The 16,576-nt window shown below is 38.6% G+C and overlaps 1 protein-coding gene across 1 annotated transcript in view; it reads right to left on the bottom strand.

The window, feature by feature from the left end:
• Nucleotides 1-456: 456 nt before the first annotated feature.
• The window catches only part of LOC309389177 (serine/threonine-protein kinase TNNI3K), a 239,013-nt gene continuing 222,893 nt past the window's right edge, over nt 457-16,576 (bottom strand). The window contains exons 24-25 of the mRNA XM_081947217.1: nt 4,425-4,504; nt 457-1,887 (exon numbers count right to left, since the gene is read on the bottom strand). Of these exons, the coding sequence (XP_081803343.1) occupies nt 1,811-1,887; nt 4,425-4,504 (157 nt within the window). The 3' untranslated portion in view covers nt 457-1,810. The remainder of the gene's footprint in view (nt 1,888-4,424; nt 4,505-16,576) is intronic.

A 16,576-nucleotide genomic window follows, 5' to 3' on the forward strand; every position in this document is an offset into this window, starting at 1 on the left:
AAGAGGTCTACATGCACAGTCATCCTCATTTCATTCTGTATTGCAAAATCTTCGGCCACAAAATTACCTGTTGGGATGCTCAAACCTGATTGCTCCTTTGTGGGTGAAGGCAGTTTGCATTTGATCAAAATACATAAACACAGGGAATCTTCGTTTACCAACTGCCTTCTTGAATGATCGTTCAGAGTTACTACGGTGATGAATTGTGATCAGTTCTTGCATTTACAAGACCTTTGCAGGCCTGCAAAGCAAAGGAAAGCTGAAGTAAGATCATAGGCATAGTCATGGTTTCACTTCATGATTGCTTTGCTTTACAACCAAGTTGCACTTCCCAATTGTGGTCACTAAATGAGAACAACATATAGCTTTTTTAAAAAAAAAATCGTAATCTTGATAACATGGGTCATTTCATTTCATCATGGCTGCCTTTTTCACTAATAAGGTAACATCCATTCCCACACCCAAATATACACATACACAGGTAGACGTTTTTCATCAGAATGTATTTCTGGTTGCTTTACATATTTTCCTCTTCATATCTTCTTTTTTTCATGTGAGAGGCCAGTCTAATGTCAGCTACAAAATTTACAGAAATCGATCAGCTTCTAAAATGTGTAGGTCTGCTTCTGAGAAGGAGGATAAAATTCCCAAATGGTATCAAAAGCTTTGCTTATTGTCTTCTGAACTACATTAAGGTCCTACACGTGGGCAGCTTTAGGAACTGACTAGCTTGTTGATGGTAGAAGAAACTGATTTCAAATCTGACTACATCTTACTGCAGCCTTGGAAGCAAATGTTTGGACAACACTCAAGAAAAGCGATAAAGATCCGGTTCTCTGAATTGCATCCCCCTACAAGTTCATTAACACTAGTAATTATTCAAGAGAACATTAAAATAAATGAATTATTCACTTTGAACAGAGCAAAGGAAAATAAGCCTGGACATCTGATATTAATCAGTTAACAATTTTGAACGGTGCCACGTTAAACCGCATTACATTGCAGTTTAATTCAAAGTGTTGGTAACAAATTAGCTTTTTTTTAAAAAAGAACTTCTGGCTGATTTATTAGGTGCTTCAACATAGATTACGCAAAGGAGACCCAGGGAAGATATAAAGAAGGGCAGGTAATGTAAATTAGAAGGGCAGGTGATGGCTGACAGCAGCGTTTCTCAATCTCGACAACTTTTAAGACTTCTGGACTCCAATTCCCAGAATTTTGGGAGTTGAAGCCACACTCTTAAATTTGTTGAGGTTGAGAAACACTGATCCACAGCTTTGGAAGAGATACTGCGGAGCCCCCTCAGGTGAAGGATGAGATCAAAGGATGCATAGGTGAAAAGGAAAATGAGCAATTCTACAGGAAACATGGAGCCATACATTTCTTTACTACCATGAAAGAAAGGAAGTGAAATTTTTCCACCATGGGGAGTCCTAAGATTGCGATTTCCCACAGTGTAACAATTATTTTCCCCTCCTTTCTTCATGCTTGCTAGAGAAAATATATATCAGGCCCACTAATTACTTTTACTGGCACCACGAATACAGTATGTTCCTGGGTGAACAGCCCCTCTCCTAAATTCTGCAACTTCGCTGATTTATGTTTCCTCACTTTCTTTAAATTACTGGAATAGGAGGGGAAAAAATGGTGAAGGAGTAATTTATGGGGGAAGCATTAGCTAACAGTAAATAAACAAGCCGGCATAAGGCTCTTTGCTGTAATGTATAATGCCTGGGAACCGTGGCGACAGAGGAAGAATTGTTGCTGCCAATTGGTGGAGAGCCTCGCTGCAGGTAGATGGTTCCTGCTGTCAGCCACTGTCTTCAAAGCTGCCACTGTTGCTGCAGGAAGGAAATCGCAGCGTACTCATGGGATCCGACACATAACCTGTGGAAAAAAAAAGAGAAGAAGCTCAGGTGCTCATCGCAAATGCTGCTCAGACTTGCTAAAGCACCTCGTCTCTCTTCTTCCCAGCTTCATCAAGCCTCTGTATACAGAAAGCAAGCACAGAGGGCTTCCCTGGTAGCAGAAATGCACAGATTTGCTGCCAAATATAAAGATATGCTTCGGCCACATCTTTCACGACCCGAAGTCACCCCATTCAAAGTCATTTCTTTTCAGGAAAATGACAGAGGTGGGATCTGACAGGCAGACGGGATGCCATTCGTATTCACAATCACGCTAGCCTTTTAAGATGATGGCCGATAGGAAAGTGGGAAACGTTAACACAGAAGTCTCACACTTCTGTTTGATTTTTACATATCCATATCTTGACTCTGAATGGAAGATTCGACTGGTCAACAATAAGCTGTCTGCCAGAAATAATTATGTCCTTAATCTTGGATTCTTACTGTTACAATAGCTTATACTATAAGTACCTGTTTGCTTATTAGAGTATTTATCATCTGGGCCATGGGTTAAATGTCATCGCTTCAATTATTCCTTTTGTGCAATATATGACAGTTTAGCCCAGTCACCAAATCTCTGAAATAAGACCATCATGGGTGAAGACTACTTATAACATAAACAAGATTCTGTGTGTGATGGGTGGGGTGGGGTGGAGGAAGCCCAGCAGTGGTGAAATTCAATTTTTTAAACTACTGATTCTATGGGCGTGGCTTGGTGGGCATGGCAGGGGAAGAATACTGCAAAATCCCCACTCCCTCCCCACTCCTGGAGGAAGGATACTGCAAAATCTCCATTCCCACCCCACTCTGGGGCCAGCCAAAGGTAGTATTTGCCGGTTCTCCGAACTACTCAAAATTTCCGCTACTGGTTCCCCAGAACCTGTCAGAACCTGCTGAATTTCACCCCTGAAGCCAAATAACAACACCAGAAAACCCCTCCTCTCTAATTGCAAAAGGCAAGATCCCAATTCTTGCTGATTTGACAAAGTAAACGATTTCTCTCACTGCATCCAAATGAAGTGCTGAGACAGGCCACTCCATTTCTTCTGGCTCCTTTATCTAAAGTACTGGTGGGAGTGTCTTTTTTTTATATGGGCCCAGCATGCAAAGACCATCAAGTAAGTCTGCCATAAGCTCCATATTCAAGGAGAATTTGAGAATATGTAATAATGAATATTAAAGTGCTATATTTCTTTCTTGCCTAGCCTTAATACCCGAAAACCCATTAGTTTAATTCATGAGAATATTGCCTTACTTTGGAGCTTGTTAGATGGTGCCTAAGACAACTAGCAGTACTGTGTCAAGGCTCTGGTAAGTCCTGGACATAAGTAATGCAAGGCAACCTCAAAGTGGACAGGCCTACTTCTTTAGCGATTGCCTCAGACAATGATCATTCACAATTTTGGCTGGTGGAAAAGTAACTTTATTTAGCATAACAAAAGTCTTCAGTTGAAACCAATCAAGGTCTGTTGAGTTGCAGGCAACAGCTAAAGTTCTAATCAAGTAATTAAGGTCACAGAGCTGAGCTTGCAGTTAGTACTTTTAAGATAAGTACTGCACTGCAGAGAAAAAAAAGCAGGTCAGGAGGAGATCACTTATTAAAGGAATCTCTCTGGTCCGCAAAAAGGAGAAAAAAAAAAAACCAGATGCGACACAGGACATTGTAGGAAAGAACGTTAGTTGAATTGGATGGCAGTGGTCTTTGCAGCCCCCCTCCCCTCTCTGTTACAGGGTTCATCTAGAAACAATGTCATTTACCAATTGTTTCATAGAAACCAATTTAGGCACAAAAAGAGGATTACCTGTATTTAGTTTAACTTTAATTAAAGCTAAGCACAGCTCAAAGAGCAGCAATTGAGCCGTGGTGGCGCAGTGGTTAGAATGCAGTATTGCAGGTTAATTCAGCTGACTGCCAGGAGTTTGATCCCCACTGGCTCAAGGTTGATCAGCCTTGTATCCAAGGTTGGTAAAATGAAGACCGAGATTCTTGGGGACCATATGCTGACCAGTGGTGGGATTCAAAACTTTTTACTACCAGTTCTGTGGACGTGGCTTGGTGAGAGTGGCATGGCTTGGTGGGCAGGGTTGATGGGTGTGGCAGGGAAAGGATATTGTAAAATCGCTATTCCCTCCCCACTCCAGGGGAAGGTTACTGCAAAATCCCCATTCCCTCCCAATCAGCTGGGACTCGGGAAGCAGAGAATAGATGGGGGTGGAGCCACTCAGAGGTGGTATTTACCAGTTCTCTGAACTACTCAAAATTTCCGCTCCCGGTTCTGGTCAGAACATGCTGAATACCACTTTAATGCTAACTCTGTAAACCACTTAGAGAAGGCCGTAAAGCACTGTGAAGCGGGATATAAGTCTAAGTACTTGGCTATTGTTATCTCCTATTACCACAATTGCTGATTTCTTATTTCTGGGTGCTTTAAGTTTAGAGGATCAATTTCATTCCAAAGAAAACACCATCAGTCCATTAATACAGTTTATTATTATTGAAGAGGACTCGTATCTTACCATTTTGGTCAATAGGTGAGCATTGAAAATTTCTTCTCATCTCTTCCAAAGAAAGGCCTGGAGAAGACTGCTGACCAGTGCTGTAAATTGTAGAAAAGTGAAATGGTGAAGAAGAGTACCATTTAGAGCTTGCTTCAAAACCAGTATGATTTATGAACAAACTATTCTCATTCAAAATATGGGGATGCCTTTTACAATGCAAGAGCTGCACTGTAATAGTGGAAGGAGGAGGAGGGGAAACATTTCTGGAATAGCTTGTTTCTGACCTTGAGCTTTGCTCCAATGCCTGGACTACTTTCAGTGTTATTAGCAATCTGAGGTGATAGGTCCAGCACACTATAAATATTTTATTTACATCTGTACTATCAGGTTTGTGCATGCTAATTTCTTTGCTAAACAGAGCATTACCCTTTTGAAGCAAATCCCAATATTATTCACCATAAACACATTCCTTTATTCTTGGAAGTCATCAGATAGAGCCAGCCTTGGCCAGCTGCTCTTAGTTGATGGGCAACTATCATTATCAAGTATTCCCCCTGAATGAAAAAAGAAGCTGCCCAACTGCCCATTAATAGCCAGGTAATTTGTAGAGCACATCTGTGCTATGTCAAAGTCAGGGATTATTTGAAGTAATTTCAAAGAACGGTGTCTTCAAAGAACCTTTAGTGAAGTTGTGGCTGAAAGAACAAGTTCAAGATTATTTCCAGCAATGCATCATCCAGGGTGATTTTGATCACAGTAATTTCAAACTGATGGCAGGTAAGAATTTCGTAACTTCAATGGCTGGCTTCACACTATTGGATAAATAACTTAAATGTTTATTCTAAAGATACCTTTAGGGAAATAAATCCCATTAAAACACAAGTGACTTAATAATAAATAAACATTAGCTATCTATAGGAACCTTTACAGGCTATTTTTTGTAAGACTCATATTGTTCTTTTTCTTCTTCCTAAAATGTGCCTGCTTTCCATTTAAATGAATATATATAAAAGGTAGCTTAACAATAGATCTCTGCTTAATAACTAGCTCTATTTAAGTTTCATCAAAACAGACTGCTTTGCAATTCAATTTGTGTTGCCTTGAGTATTAATATTTCCATCCATTTGTCTCTATACAATTTGTCTCTTACATATTGTTTATCTATCTGTCCATCCACCCAGATCTGGCTTTTCTGATAATAATGCCAATGCTGAGAAATAAAGGATTAATAATTGTTTACCGTCAGACTATATTTAATTAGACTCGAATGCCAAGCCCAAACTTGTTGCTTTGAAAGAATTTTGTGGATCCTGTGGAAATACTTGAAAACTTTTGGTAAATGTTCTTGGGAGTGTTAAAAAGTATTTGCTGCATTGCAAGAGAGATGCTTTTTAAAGTGTATTATATTGAACATATTTGAACTTATATGTTTTTCTGTGTTTACCATCTGGTATTTTAGAATGAAATATAGGTTACATTACTTTTAATACTTGAATATGCAAATAATACATGAAACTAGCATAATATTAAAACCAGTTAATAATATTTGCTAATAAATATTCAACCATTTCAAAGCAAAGACTATTCTGAAACAAGTAATTCTTCTTAATAGCACCATTGTCCAGATTAGCCACACTGTTTCAATATCAATCTTTATTATTCTAAAACCAAATATGCTTGCAATGGAATATGACTCATCAGTTGAAGCCCATCCGTATATTGCATGTCCTGCATCTCTACTCTGTGGGTAGTAGAAGAATGAATTCGTGTCATTAGTGTTGCCAGGTCTCCACTGAATTGAAATGGTTTGTTCATTTATTTACTTAATTCAATCCATTTATTCTTTCTTGCTATTAGTGTAGCCATACTTTGTCTATGTCACTAATCCGACTTCACATTTACCTAAATTAAAACTAATGTGTAGTTACTAAAGTGTGCCCAGGCAACAGAGTCTAATGAGTGTCAAGGTCAAATGCAAAACTCAGAATCACTAATATTATTTAAAATAGCTTTCAGAGTTGACATTACCTCAGACTCTACCAACACACTTTCCCCCACTTTCAGAGAAGACTATTTCTTGGTGGAGAGATATTATTTGGTAACATTATTTGGAGCCGTCAGGTTAGAATGTTTATCAAAAGAGAAGAAAAGATGTTGCTTTACAAAAATGGTTCAAATCTGACTTCCGGTGGCACCGTAGGCATTGAAGGACGTTCCTTTGGGAACACCAGCCTCGTGATTGCATTTAAGCTGCTAGAACAGCGTAAATCAGCTGTCAAGCGGCTTGAAAACTCTCCCCTTGGGAAAAGAGGGGGAGGAGAGCAGTCGGGCAAGGGTAGAGCTCCCCATAGACCCCCAGGAGCAATTCTGGGGCTCGAGGGGTGAGAGCCCCCCAGCAGCCCAACAAGGCTCCACATCTTGGGATGCTTCTGCTGTAGCAGAAACAAAACGCCATGACCACCCCTGCAATCAATGTTTTAATCTACAATTGAATAAGAAGCAGGCAGAGCAAAGACAGGAGCAATTATAATTGCAAGTATAAACTTTAACTCCGACGCAGCATCGCTTCCTTCTGTGAAGATTGAGGAGAACAAAGGGTAACAAAGATGGCGTCTGCAGGTCAAAGGGTGTGATCAAAGTGAAACTTAAAAAGAAAGTATTTTTAAAGTGTTTGTTAACGTCGTTAAAAGACTCAAGAGCTCAAGATTAAAGAAAACAGTTTTGGTTTACTAATGAGCTATAAGATTTAACAAGTTTGGGGATTAAGTGGACTTTTTGGACTCAATAATTTGGTTGTTGGAAAGTGTGATTTGAATATTTGGAAATGCCTTCAAAACAAATCAAAATAAATGCCTCTAAGAGTGCTGGAAGTCACCCGGCCCAGCCACCTAAATTGCAGTCTTTATTATCTTTAGCAGATACACAAACAGTGACATTTGAAGCTCTCCAAGGCACTTTAAAGGCACAAGCCTCGTTTCTGCAAGAAAAAATTACATCTGCCCTTAAAGATGTGTCTGATGAAATGTCTGAAATTAAGGACTTAATTCAAACCCGTAATCAACAAATAAGAGAGGATATAGTGGATGTGTTTAAGGGTTTGTTTGCTTTTGTAACATCATTGGACGACAGGTTGGAAGAAATAACTCAGTCTAATGTGAATTTGGAGAATAAAGTTGATGAGATTCAAATTAAAATTGAAAAATCAGAGGCAGAAGTTACAATGATACAATACAGAGCAATGGAATTTGCTTTGAGAATAAGAGGCCTGAAAGAAAATAACCAAGAAAATTTGAAAGAAATCTTTGCAGAAGCTTTCGCTTAGTTAATTGGTGAACCAAAAGCAGAATATGATTGGTAGATTGAAAAAAATTATCATGTTAATTCATGGATTGCCAGACAGAGACAACTACCAAGAGATATTGTAATCTACTTTGTTACCAGGAAAACAAGGAATGGAATATTACAAGCGACTTACGAAAGCAAACTACAGGTGGCAGGACAGGAGGTGGCAGTACTGAAGGAAATTCCTTTTAAAATATTGAGATCCAGAAAGGATTATGCATTCCTAGTTGATGAACTTAGAAATCGCCAGATACAGTATAGATGGGAGGCCCCAGCCGGATTGGCCGTGAATTATTTAGAAGAAAGATATCGTCTTAATTCAGTTTGGAAGGCAAAATATTTTTACAGTAATGTACTAAAGGCTGGATATCCACCATCCCCAGGATAAATCCAAAAGAAGAATCAGAAAAATAACAGGATGTGAGATAGTAAAAAAGGTTATCCATTTAGGACTCTATATTACAATTTTAAATGGGAGATTACATAAATATAATTATGACCATTATGGCACAAAATATAGATAGTGATGGATAAATGGGAGAACTTAACAATAGTTTTTGCTGGGAAGGATAATAGTAGTAAAATGAAAGTCTTGTTTAAGTTTCTTTAAATGATACCAAGATTTTTAAAAAAAGAAAAAAAAGATGCAAATATGGAAGAATGGTAGAAAGGTATTGAAAATTTTGTCTAATAATGATGGGAATATGGGAAAATATTTGGGTAAGAAATGAAAAATGTATGCAATATTAAAACTTGATAGAGAGTTTTTATAAGATGTTTTATAGACGGTCTTTAGATCTTAAAAAGTTAGCTTGTGTGTATCCCAATTTATAATTTAAATGTTGGAAATGTGATTGTGTTGATGCTATGTATTATTATGTATGGTGGATTTGTAAAGAAGCTAAAGCATTTTGGATAAAAATATGGTGGATTATTTAAAATATTCTCAAAAAGAGGATAAAGTTCACTCTTCAGTTGTTTTTGCTAGGTATAATTGCAGACTGTACAATTATAGAGACTAATTTGATTCTGAATTTGATAATGGCAACAAGATCGCTGGAAGAAGGAAGAATTGCTTACTATTCAAGATTGGACGTTAAAGTAGTTAATTTAGCAGAGACGGCTAAAATTTCAGCATATTGGAAAGAGGAGAAACACAAGTTGGAATGGAGAAGATGGATTGACTATATTCAAATAAACATTGGACTAAGGAACTTCAATTAGCTTATGAATGAATAAGGAATGTTATAGTTTATACAAACTTAGCTTAATAAAAGGGGAGTTAAAGTACAAGAGGGAGGTAAGATGTTATAGTTAGTTAGCTTATGTTAGTGTATGATTGTTAAATGTTTATACCCTGTATTTTGCTCTGGGAAGTTGGGGGGAGGGAGGGTTGGAGGGGTGGCAGGGTTGGGGTGGAGGGAGGGAGGGAAGGGGAAGGGGAAATATCTGTAAATTCTACTAAAACTTTTCAATTAAAAAAATGGTTCAAATCCATGGCCCAAGTTAGTTACTCAGTTTACAGATGTATCAGTTCATCTATGGCAGGGGGGTCTAACTCAAGGCATGTGGGGCAGATCCGGTCCATAGGGTGCTTAGATCTGGCCCATGGGTGCACCCTGAAACAGTGAAGGACTGGCCTGCAGTGCTTCTGCCTTCACTGACAGAGGATTGCAGGAGGCTGTCCCAGCCAAAAATGAAGCTCGGGAGCCCATTTTTGCTGGTAGACCACTCAGGCTGCCACAAGCACTCCCTGACATGAGTGATGTCAAGATGGCCATGTCCACCCTGGCCACAACCATCCCAGCCCCTCGATGTCAAACACAGCTCTGATGCGGGCCTCAGTGAAATTGAGTTTGACACCCCTGATCTATGGTATGGTATTCTGGAGTACACTTTGGTGTTCTCTAAGCTTGGTTGTTGTTTTGCAGACATCTCATTACCATCAGATGGCTAACATCATCTGATAGGTAAAGATGGTAACCAAAACTGCTAATCAAACATACAATGCACACATATTTGGACAAGTAAATAAGCTTGCATCTTAACATTTCTAAAATACACCACAAACAAATCATAATCCCAATGTGATTGCTCTCTGTCAGATATTTCAGCCTTAAGAGGGCAAGTATGTTCTCAGAGAGATGCAACTTCATCAAGGTGTTGGTTAATTTACTAGGATTGTTACTGACGGAAATACAAATAATTTGTTCAGAACATGTTCAGTAACAGAAGGTGGAAGACTGGAATGAGTTCAGAACCAAGAAGGTGATGCTAGCTTCTTTTGAAATGAGACTTCTGGATGTATTCCATTTAATTAGACTAAATAAATAAATTGGAATGTATTGATTTGGGGTCCTGCTGATATTGTCAGAGCATTCTGTAACAAGAGCCAATTCATATTTCAGAAGTGGGGAAAAAACAAGTATGAAAGAAAATAATCACTGCCTTGGTGTTTCTACTTTATTTACCAAAGGTGGATTCCAGTTGGTAAACATCTGAACAGAATTTGTCATCTCCAGATTCTGGAAGCTGAGCATTTCTCCTTTATCAAGTAAACCCTCTCTTCAGGTTTTCTTACGTTACTTCTCACCCATTTAACTTATTTTTCCGCACTATTAAAATGGTGCCTTAGTTTCCAATAAGAGAAGCCATAAAACCATGCAATTAGTTACCAATCTTTTTAATCAAAACCAATGAAACCCTTCATAGCAAAGCCTCAATAACTGAAATAGCTTTATAAAAATATTTCTTTTAAGACTTGCAATCTTCATTTAAAAGTTATCAAATTTTATTGTCAATCATACTGGAAAAAAATCTACAGAGGCATATTACTAGATGCTGATTATTGCCTTTCAAACACGTTTTCCTATGAAATGCGTTACAAATTACAACTGCTATAAAAAAATTTCATATCATGATGGATGGATAACATAAAGAAGGACAGATGTAGCTTCTCTAAGAATATTGGAGATGGGGCTTTTAAAATAATTATTTCTCCAGAAAACATATTAAAAGTCATATGACATTTATTTAATTAAAAAGAAATTAATCACATATATAATATTTATAATGTTTCTTCTCTCTGTCATGTCATAAAGTAACCAAAGAAATCCAAATAACTAATAATTGCACATTTGGAAAACAAAAAAACGCCTCACCAACTATCAGGCATAAAAGGCCAGTCCACATGTGAACTGATTTATTGCTAAAAGCCTATGCACAGGAATCTTCTCAACTAAAGATCAGTATCTGGTTAGAGTTAGATCAGAATCAGTGTCAATCAAAGTGGGGGGCTGGACTTAGTTCCATTTTGATTATGTAAGGATTCTAAACTGAATCTTCTTTTTAGTCCACCCTCTGGCTTTGCTTTTCCTCCTCCTACACAGGGGTGTCAAACTCACAGTGTCACATTGTTGTCATGTGACGTATTGTGAAGATTTTTCCCTTCACGGAGTGGCGTGGGCGTGGCTTGCATGTGACGCATCTGGCCTGAGGGCTGCCAGTTTGACACCCCTGTTCTACAGTATCTGAAGACTTATGTAGTAGCTCATAGAAAAGAAGACCATCAGAAAGTCACCGTAGATCAGCGTTTCCCAAACTGGCAGCCTCCAAAAGGATGTCCAAATGAGACAGTAAGTCTTGAAATTTATAAGATGGGCCAAAATGACATTTTCCTAAAATATTTTTCAAACATCTGTATGAAAAAGAAGTTGCTCAAAATTATTTCAAAGAACAGAACTTTAAAAGATGTTGATGAAGTCATCATAGCTGATGTTCAGGTCTTTAGGTAGTTATGGAATGCCAAGAGGTAAAAAAAAATACTTGTGACTTTCAATGTACTTCCATCTCTCCACCAGTCTGTAGCTCTCTGCTTTCTCATTTTTAATTAACACCCTCACCCCAAAAATACTTTACCCAAATTTCCATTGATGTGTATGCATGTATGTATGCATGCACGCATGTTGCCAATAAGGGAGAACACAGAAGTTTTTCTTCTGTTTTAAAAATCCAAAGAAACCATTCATCCAATTTCTCTGGCAAATAGAGTGGACAAAGTTATAGACACAGTCAAATTCAGGATTATTTAAGTGAAGAAGGAAACTAAACATACGCTTAGACATTTTAAAAACTTGTTAGTGCTGCAACTATACTTAGCACAAATAGTATGTGAACATTCAAGATATGAATTAATGTGAAGTAATATATAATAGAATCCCAACCACTGCATGAACATTTATCTTAAAAACGTCTGCTATTATATCACCAATTCTCTTCTGCAACTCATGAAGTTGTTCCTCTTTGTATTGTGTTTGGAAAACACAACAGACTAGAACATTCCAGTTATCTTTTCGTGTATATTGTTTTACATGCTGTGCAAAGTAAAAAATTACTTGCTCAGTGGTAAACTGTTTTTAACATTGAAATAACTGGCCCAAACTCAAAACACGTGGGGGAAAAAGTTGACACCTGCATATCTGTGTGGAAAAGATGCTGAGACACATATCTTGGGGAATTCATTAATGGTCTCAAGGCTAAACCTGGTTCTGCAAGCTGTTTACTCTCTTTTTACTCTCAAGCATTAAAAGTCTACTCATTTTTTCCCATTCACTGGGAATGAAAATGACAGATCACCTTCACTTTATATCAAATTTATGCAACTTTATTATCATTGTTATTCAGCCAAAGTTTGCAAAACAGTTAGGAAGTATGTTCATTCCTTAGATCAGGGATGGGGGAACTATGGCCCTTTTATCACTTGTGGACTTCAACTCCCAGAATTCCTAAGCCAGCCAGTTTAGGAATTCTGGGAGTTGAAGTCCGCAAGCCATAAAGGGGTAATAGTTCTCCACCTCTACCCTAGATGATCAGGTAGTCTCAGAATTCAGAGATGAGAAATGGGGATTTGTGTGTGGGAGCACCAAAATGAAATTCCCATTTGCTGCTTCAAAAAGGAATAGATCACAGGTGATGTGAAAGAGCTTTGTTAGAAATCAGGGAACACAGCTTCCCAAGACAATAAACAGATTAGAAAGTCCTTTCTGATATGGGTTATGCATAATGTATAGCTTATCCTTACATCAAAGATAGAAAACTGCCTGTCTTCTCTGTGTTTTTCCCCCTTATGTTGAGCCTATGTGTCTCCAGATCCTCTAATCCAGTGGTTCTCAACCTTTTCTTCACTACAGACCCCTCCTTAAATACCTTTTGTGGCCATGGACCATCAAGACTTAACTCAAGTTTTAAATCACAACATTTCTTCAAGTGGACCCTCTGTGATGACATCGCAGCCCCCAGGGGTCCACCAGCCACAGGTTGAGAATCACTGCACCTATGTCCATGTTTATAGACAGAAAATCATAAGGCTACACTGGATGTACAAATGAAACCAGCTGATGTTTTGATTCTCTATTGAGAATCTGATAACAGATTGGGGGAAACAATCTACAGTTCCCCCATTCCTACTCTATGATTTCATAACGCAATAGTTTTTTTTTTAAGGGTATGGTGTGTGTTAGCCAGGGATCACCGAAGCGGCTGCCTGCCTCTGTGAAAGGATTTTTTTGGGGCAGTGTTATCTTATCCGTGGGATGCCTGAATGTCAGTAGGCAATCAGGGGAGGCTTCTTTCTTGTCCCCCAGCGGTTTATTCACTCACAGGAATCAAGCCGCCAAGCTGCCAGCCCCAGCAGCGTGCAGGCTCAGCGTTTTACCACGTGAGCCCCCTCAGCCCCCTAATGCAAATAACAAAACAAAAGAGTGACCTGGATAACTTTCCTACACTGGACTTACAAAACAGACTTGTTAAAGCTTGGAAAAATTCTATGAGAAGAGACAAAGACAACATAGCGAGAAATCAAGTTCTAGGGCATTATTTGAATGGATCAAAGATCAAGATTGTTAAAAGTAAAGGGAAGGAATACAAAGCTGAAGAAGCTTCTTGATGAGAAGTGAAACATCTTCAAAGAAAAACCAGAATGTCCAGTTGCCTTTTGAAAAAGCACCTTTGGGACAACCATGACCTGGATGACTGAGAATCTCCATAAACATTAAGGAATATAAAGATTTATTTGATCAAGGATAAAACAGATTTGTTATCTATGTTACCCCTTAATGAACCTCTGTTGAACAGGACTGTATGGCTTTGAGGATTTATTTATAGATAAGAGACGGGGAGAACAGATCATTTGTTTTATTTTAAGAGAGGGTTATAAGTTACAAAATTTAGTTTATACTTGTGATGAAGGGAGGAATCATTTCTTTATATATTCATTTTCTTTTTCTTTTCTATATTCTTATGTCTTCTTTCTTTCTTATTTTTCTATTTTTTTTTCTTTTTCTGAATTTTCCATTTTTTCTTTTTATCCCTTTTTTTTGGTAATTTATATATTTTTTAATCCTTTTAGGGATAATGTATAATGAAACTAGTATTAAAAAGGGGAAATAAAAAAAAGCCACGGTGTAGGTATAGTTAGAAAAATACAAACTCGGTCTCTGGTGTTGTCAAAGCACATCCTGAAGTGTAGGTGAAATATAACTGAAAAGAAACTCTAGCTGGGGAATAGGTAATCCTATATGCCAAAGAGTTCCCATAGGAACATCGCATCTTTTATTTATATCTGCTTGGAAGGGCTGCCTCATTTGGAGTCTGACTTGTTCAATGTGCAAGCGGCATCCCCTGAAGTGGGCCTGCTGGAAACCTGTCTCCTGCTGCTAAACTACTACTTGGTGCTCTGAGCCTACTGTCATTCAGTGGTTACTGGCTTCTCATGGTTCATTAAAAACCTTCATGCAACATTTTTAAGGCTCAACATAAAAAAGCATCTGCTGAGAAACATACTTCCCTGCCTCCTGCCCTTGCAAAGCTATAGGCAAGGGCCTCGGTTGGCTTGAAGGAATGGGAGGGTTGTTGCAAAACCCCAGAAAATCCTGCCTTTCTAAATGTTGTAGCTTTCTGGCAAGGCTCCTGGGCTCCAACTCGTAGGCAGAAGCATAATGACGTGACCGTCCCCAGATTATTCTCCTGAGAATGGAGCCAGGGGCCGTGACTCCTAGATTTGAAGGAGCAAGAGGGTTAGCCAGCTTGTAGTGTTTTCCCCCTGGGGAAGCCAGCCCTGCTTTGCTTTTCTAAAGTTTACCTGTGCACATTTCGGAGAACACCTTTCAGTACTGCTCTTTGGTTTGAGGCATCACCATTTGAAGGATAGGGCAAATGCACCCCCTCCACCAATATATATCACACAACATACAATGTATATCACTTACTGAACATTTGATACCTTTGCAAGAATTGGAAATTGGAAGAGACATCCAATTTGAAGAAAGCATCTTTGTGTTTTCCCTCCAGAATCATCCTACAGCCTGGAAACACTTATCAAATTTCTTGTACAACAAGCTTGCTTTATGAAAGAGATTGATGTACCACTGCACACATGACAGCGTAGAGCAAATCAAAGAATTGTGAGCTTGCAGACCGTTCAGCCATGTGAAGAGGTCAGGCAAGGAGGAGTAGGGACGGGCTATCAAAACGGAGAGGAAAGCATGAATCACGAGCTGCAACCTGTAGGAAAGGCTGTACCATCCTTTGCTTGGAAGAAGAGAAGTACAGTAGCCCCATTTCATATTTCTGACAGCTGAATAATTTTGGCAAACGATTATGACAAATGTGTTCTTGGTGTTGAGATGCGTAAGTAGCAAACTTACAGTTTCCTGGAATTAAGACCTATTGAATTCAACGGGGTTAGTTTTGGAGCATAGACAGACTGAGTTAGGAATAAACAGCAGCTACTAAAAGGGGGAATGAAATTTTAATCTGTATTAATAGAATAATCCTTTGCAAGGCACAAGGAAATAATTTTGCATTAGGAAAAATGACAGCAGGCATAATTTAAATTCTGTATCTAATTGTGAATATTGTTCATTAAAAATGTAAACAAATTGGAATGAGTGTACAAGAAGATGCACAGAATGGAGGCGGGACAGTTGACCTGTGGATGGGAAAGAAGAAAAGAAAAAGTTGGAAAATCTGGATTGTTGAAGGAAACATTAGGATAAGCATTTTAATAAGAACAATTCTCCAATGGGCCAATTATCTTGAAGGCCAGTATCTTCAAAAGAATCTGGATAGTATCTATTGAGAATTTGATAACAGATTGGAGTAAACAGCCTACAACACCCCCTACTCTGTGATTCAATAATGCAATAGGTGAGTTCAGATTTTACTTCTCTGTGTAAAACTTAGATGGTGAGTAAGTTGCTTGTATGGGTCGTGGTGGCTCAGTGGCTAAGACACTGAGCTTGTCGATCAGAAAGGTTGGCAGTTCAGTGGTTTGAATCCTTAGCGCTGCGTAATAAAGTGAGCTCCCATTACTTGTCCCAGCTTCTGCCAACCTAGCAGTTCAAAAGCATGTAAAAATGCAAGTAGAAAAATAGGGACCACCTTTGGTGGTAAGGTAACAGCGTTCTGTGCACCTTCAGCGTTTAGTCATGCCAGCCACATGATCACGGAGGTCTTCGGACAGCGCTGGCTCTTCAGCTTTGAAATGGAGATGAGCACCACCCCCTATAGGTGGGAACCACTAGCACATATGTGTGAGGGGAACCTTTACCTTTACTTAAGTTGCTTGTATCATAACCACCTATGGTGGATTATTCTGATTCTCAGCAATATGTAAAATTGAATTTTTAAGATAATATAAAATTTCACCTAATAAATTATTCCATGGAAGTAATATTATAAACAAGACCTGGCATTATTCATATCTGTGTATGTGCCTATCCTTACACCTTCATGCACAACCTGCCTTTAAGTCAAGTGACAGCTCACAA

The sequence above is a fragment of the Natrix helvetica genome, assembly GCF_964273705.1.
Source record: "Natrix helvetica genome assembly, chromosome: 3".
Taxonomy (NCBI): Eukaryota; Metazoa; Chordata; class Lepidosauria; order Squamata; family Natricidae; genus Natrix; species Natrix helvetica.